At 45.5% G+C, this 3632-nt stretch overlaps 1 protein-coding gene across 1 annotated transcript; it reads left to right on the top strand.

Moving 5' to 3' along the window:
• Positions 1-1205: 1205 nt before the first annotated feature.
• Positions 1206-3114, top strand: LOC137948806 (1-aminocyclopropane-1-carboxylate synthase-like). The gene is made up of 4 exons (XM_068794977.1): positions 1206-1376; positions 1475-1606; positions 1814-1974; positions 2085-3114. Exons 1-4 carry the CDS (start codon positions 1206-1208, stop codon positions 3064-3066), a joined length of 1446 nt encoding a protein of 481 aa, XP_068651078.1. The 3' UTR covers positions 3067-3114.
• Positions 3115-3632: the final 518 nt, after the last annotated feature.

Raw genomic sequence — 3632 nt, 5'->3', positions numbered from 1 at the left:
TGACACACTCAATGACCAATTTAATCCATCATATTTATTTCACCGGTTTATTCTCAGAGGAGACGTCTCGTAGTAGACATAACATTAAAATCCGACCAATAAGCCTTTACTCATCTCTACCACGTATCATGACAACAGCAGGAAGAAGAAAGTCTTTCATGGCAGAACCTTTGGAGCTAACACGAAACCCTGCCATCTGTTCTCTTGTCCCCAGTTGGAAATTCGGTGAGGCCTCCACTAGCGAATGTCTCTGTTACCTCTGCGATTACGATCGAGAGAGGGAGAAGAGCGTATGTTAGTAACAGTAAGTGGCAGTTCTGGAGACAAGAGACAAACCGTGGAACCCACCCTTCAACCGTGAGAAAGAGACAATGGGACAAGGTAGGTGTTGTTTCACCCTCTGTAATCTAATGTCGACTGGTTTAATGCACTCCACACAAAGACGTTTGGAGAAACCTCCATTTGGTCTAAAATTTCCTAACAACTGTTTGGAGAGTGACGAGTAAAATAGTTTTCAAATCGGAACAGTTGGTTGTTTCCATTGAAATACAGCTCTGGTGGACCAGTTCCTGATCCGGCGGGCATGTTTTGGTTTCCTCATAAGTTGCAACACAAGGGCAGGACAGTCCTTGGACTGAATGAGAAGCTGGGTCCTTCCTGTCTCGCATCCACATAGAGAGCAGGTACACGATCCAGTGTGTATTACGGATGGATGAATTGATCATGAGTGCTGGTCTTTAATTTGTTAAATATTAGCCAAACAGCCGAGGAATCTAGTTCAAGAGTGAGTAACAGTTCGTGAAAAAGTCTAGCCGCCCGCCTCATTATCTCTCCTAAAGTCAGCGCAATTTTATCATAAAAGTAGTCTTTCTTTTACCATGGTTGGGAGGCCACTTTCATGCGAAACTTCAGTTTGCCTCTACACCAAGAAATGCTACGTGCTACCGCGAAATCTTACGACATGTACGAAAGATGGAAAATAGTGGTAGGAAGAAATTACCCATAGGGGGTGACTGATTTAAATTGGATTTCTCCAGCACGTTGGAATGTTGAACGTTGAATGATCTCGCTCTCGTTCTCTATAAATTTATCCGTCAGGCTTCCTCCTTTCACAACTCTTGCTCCGTTAGCTAGTCTGCTCTCCATTTGTTCTCAAACACTCTTCTTTCATAGTTCCTGAAGTTTGAACGTGGTGAGGCTCGGACATGGGGGTTGTAGCACCTGAGGAATACTCCTTGCTGTCACGAATTGCTTCAAGCGATGGCCATGGCGAAAACTCACCTTACTTTGATGGGTGGAAGGCATACGACTGCGATCCGTTCCATCCCACTCAGAACCCCAACGGCGTTATCCAGATGGGTCTGGCTGAAAATCAAGTAACCAACCAGTTTCCAATTCATTTCTTTCACGTATCGCGTTCTAGAGTACTTTTGAATGGATTTATGCTGACCGTGTTACCTCTTTTACTTTGCAGCTTTCTCTTGACTTAATCCAGGACTGGATTGGGAAGAACCCATCAGTTTCCATCTGCACCCCGGAAGGCATTTCAGAGTTCAAGGATACGGCAATCTTTCAGGACTATCATGGGCTACCGACATTCAGAAACGTAAACACCAAACCGACCTTTTGCTTCATCTCTCTCCGTCTTTAAGTGTCTTACAGATAGAGAAACTCCAGACTATTTTCACAAAATCATTTGTAGTTGGGCGTTCTCAGTATTGTTCTTGTTTTCATTAGCTCATTATCATATATTACTGGTTAAAAAGTGGTTTTGGCGTGGCCTCTCAGAATATATTCTGATACTTGTGGACAGGCTGTTGCCAAATTCATGGAGAAAGTGAGAGGAGGCAAAGCCAAGTTCGACCCAGACAGGGTAGTCATGGGCGGTGGTGCCACAGGGGCCAGTGAGACTGTTGCTTTCTGTTTAGCAGACCCTGGAGATGCTTTCCTGGTCCCTTCGCCATATTATCCAGCGTATGCCTCTTCTTATTTCCCCTTTTTTATTCCCTCGAACTACTGTTCACTGACTCTACTCAAATTATCTGTAGATTGAATTCCGGTTTTCTTCCCGTATTGCATTTCAGGGTGGACCGGGACTTGAGGTGGCGTACAGGAGTGCAGCTACTGCCGGTTGTTTGCGAGAGCTCCAGCGACTTTAGGATCACCAGATATGCCCTAGAAGCTGCCTACGACAAGGCTCAAGGAGCCAACATAAGAGTGAAAGGGGTCATAATAACAAACCCGTCGAATCCTCTGGGCAAACTCATGGACAGAGAAACCTTGAAAAGCGTGGTAACCTTCATCAACGAAAAGAACATCCACCTAGTCTGCGACGAGATCTACGCTGCTTCTGTCTTCAGGCAGCCTAATCTTGTCAGCGTTTCTGAGATAATAGAGGAAGACGCCGAGTGCAACAGAGACCTCATCCATGTTATTTACAGTTTATCAAAAGATTTCGGATTGCCAGGCTTCAGGGTGGGCATTATTTACTCGTATAATGACACCGTGGTGAACTGTGCTCGTAAGATGTCGAGCTTCGGGCTGGTGTCCACCCAGACACAGCACCTTGTGGCATCCATGCTGTCTGACGAGGAGTTCACAGACAAATACTTGGCAGAGAGCGCAAGGAGGCTGGCCATGAGACACAAGCTCTTCACAGCGGGCCTATCCCAAGTTGGTATCAGTTATTTGAAAGGTAACGCAGGGCTCTTTATCTGGATGGACTTGAGAAAACTCCTAAAAGAGCCAACCTTTGAGGGAGAGATGGATTTGTGGCGAAACATAATTTACAATGTCAAGCTGAACGTATCTCCTGGGTCATCTTTCCACTGCGCAGAGCCTGGATGGTTTAGGGTCTGCTTCGCCAACATGGACGATGACACCATGAGAGTTGCCATCCACCGGATCTGGACCTTCATGGGTCAAACTCAAGAGGCAGTGGTTCCAGCGAAGAAGCGGCCGTGGCAGGCTAATCTCCGTCTGAGCTTCTCTTCCATTCGAAACAGATTCGACGATGCCATGTCCCCTCATGCAATGTCTCCTCACTCGCCTCTTATTTCCACTTGATCGATCAGGAACAGATATCCGAGTATTATTGTCTTTTGGCTTGCACAAGCATGCTAGTAGTTAAAAGGTCAAGAACGAAGGTAGGTTAGCTCCACTGCGATCCATGTTTCCCCCTCCCCGTGTTGGCTAATAAACGGAGAGGAGAAATGGAATTCCAATTTAAGCTTTTTCTTTCTTTTTTTGGGGACTGTTATTGCCTTTTGTAAAGGGTGTAAACTCGTTTTTGAAGGTAACAAATGAAATCATATTTTGCCTCCGTAATCTTTGACCAGATATAGGAATTGATGCCGTGGTGTTTAAATTAAAGATCGAGTTCTGACTTGAGAGTTCAGAGCAAGTAGGTGGTGCAAGTCAAGAAGTCCTTTTAGTGAAAGTCGTTTTCTTGTTAAGTCAACGCACGGATCTCTCGTACAGTCCACGAGGGAAGAGGCCTTCGCGTCCTTGACGGGTTCTCTCTCTCCTCCATCCATCAAACTATCACGTAAGATTACACGTGCTTCTCACCGAATGGATGGCCCACTTCTGTAAGTTGATCCAAAATCGAGAACTGTTAACGGGTTCAAATA

Source organism: Aristolochia californica, unplaced genomic scaffold (genome assembly GCF_029961685.1).
Source record: "Aristolochia californica isolate CCGP_79_NKW_82.1479 unplaced genomic scaffold, dmAriCali1.0.hap1 SCAF_13, whole genome shotgun sequence".
Lineage (NCBI taxonomy): Eukaryota > Viridiplantae > Streptophyta > Magnoliopsida > Piperales > Aristolochiaceae > Aristolochia > Aristolochia californica.
The sequence above is the reverse complement of the archived record's forward strand: the minus strand, read 5'-3'. Positions and strand labels throughout refer to the sequence as shown.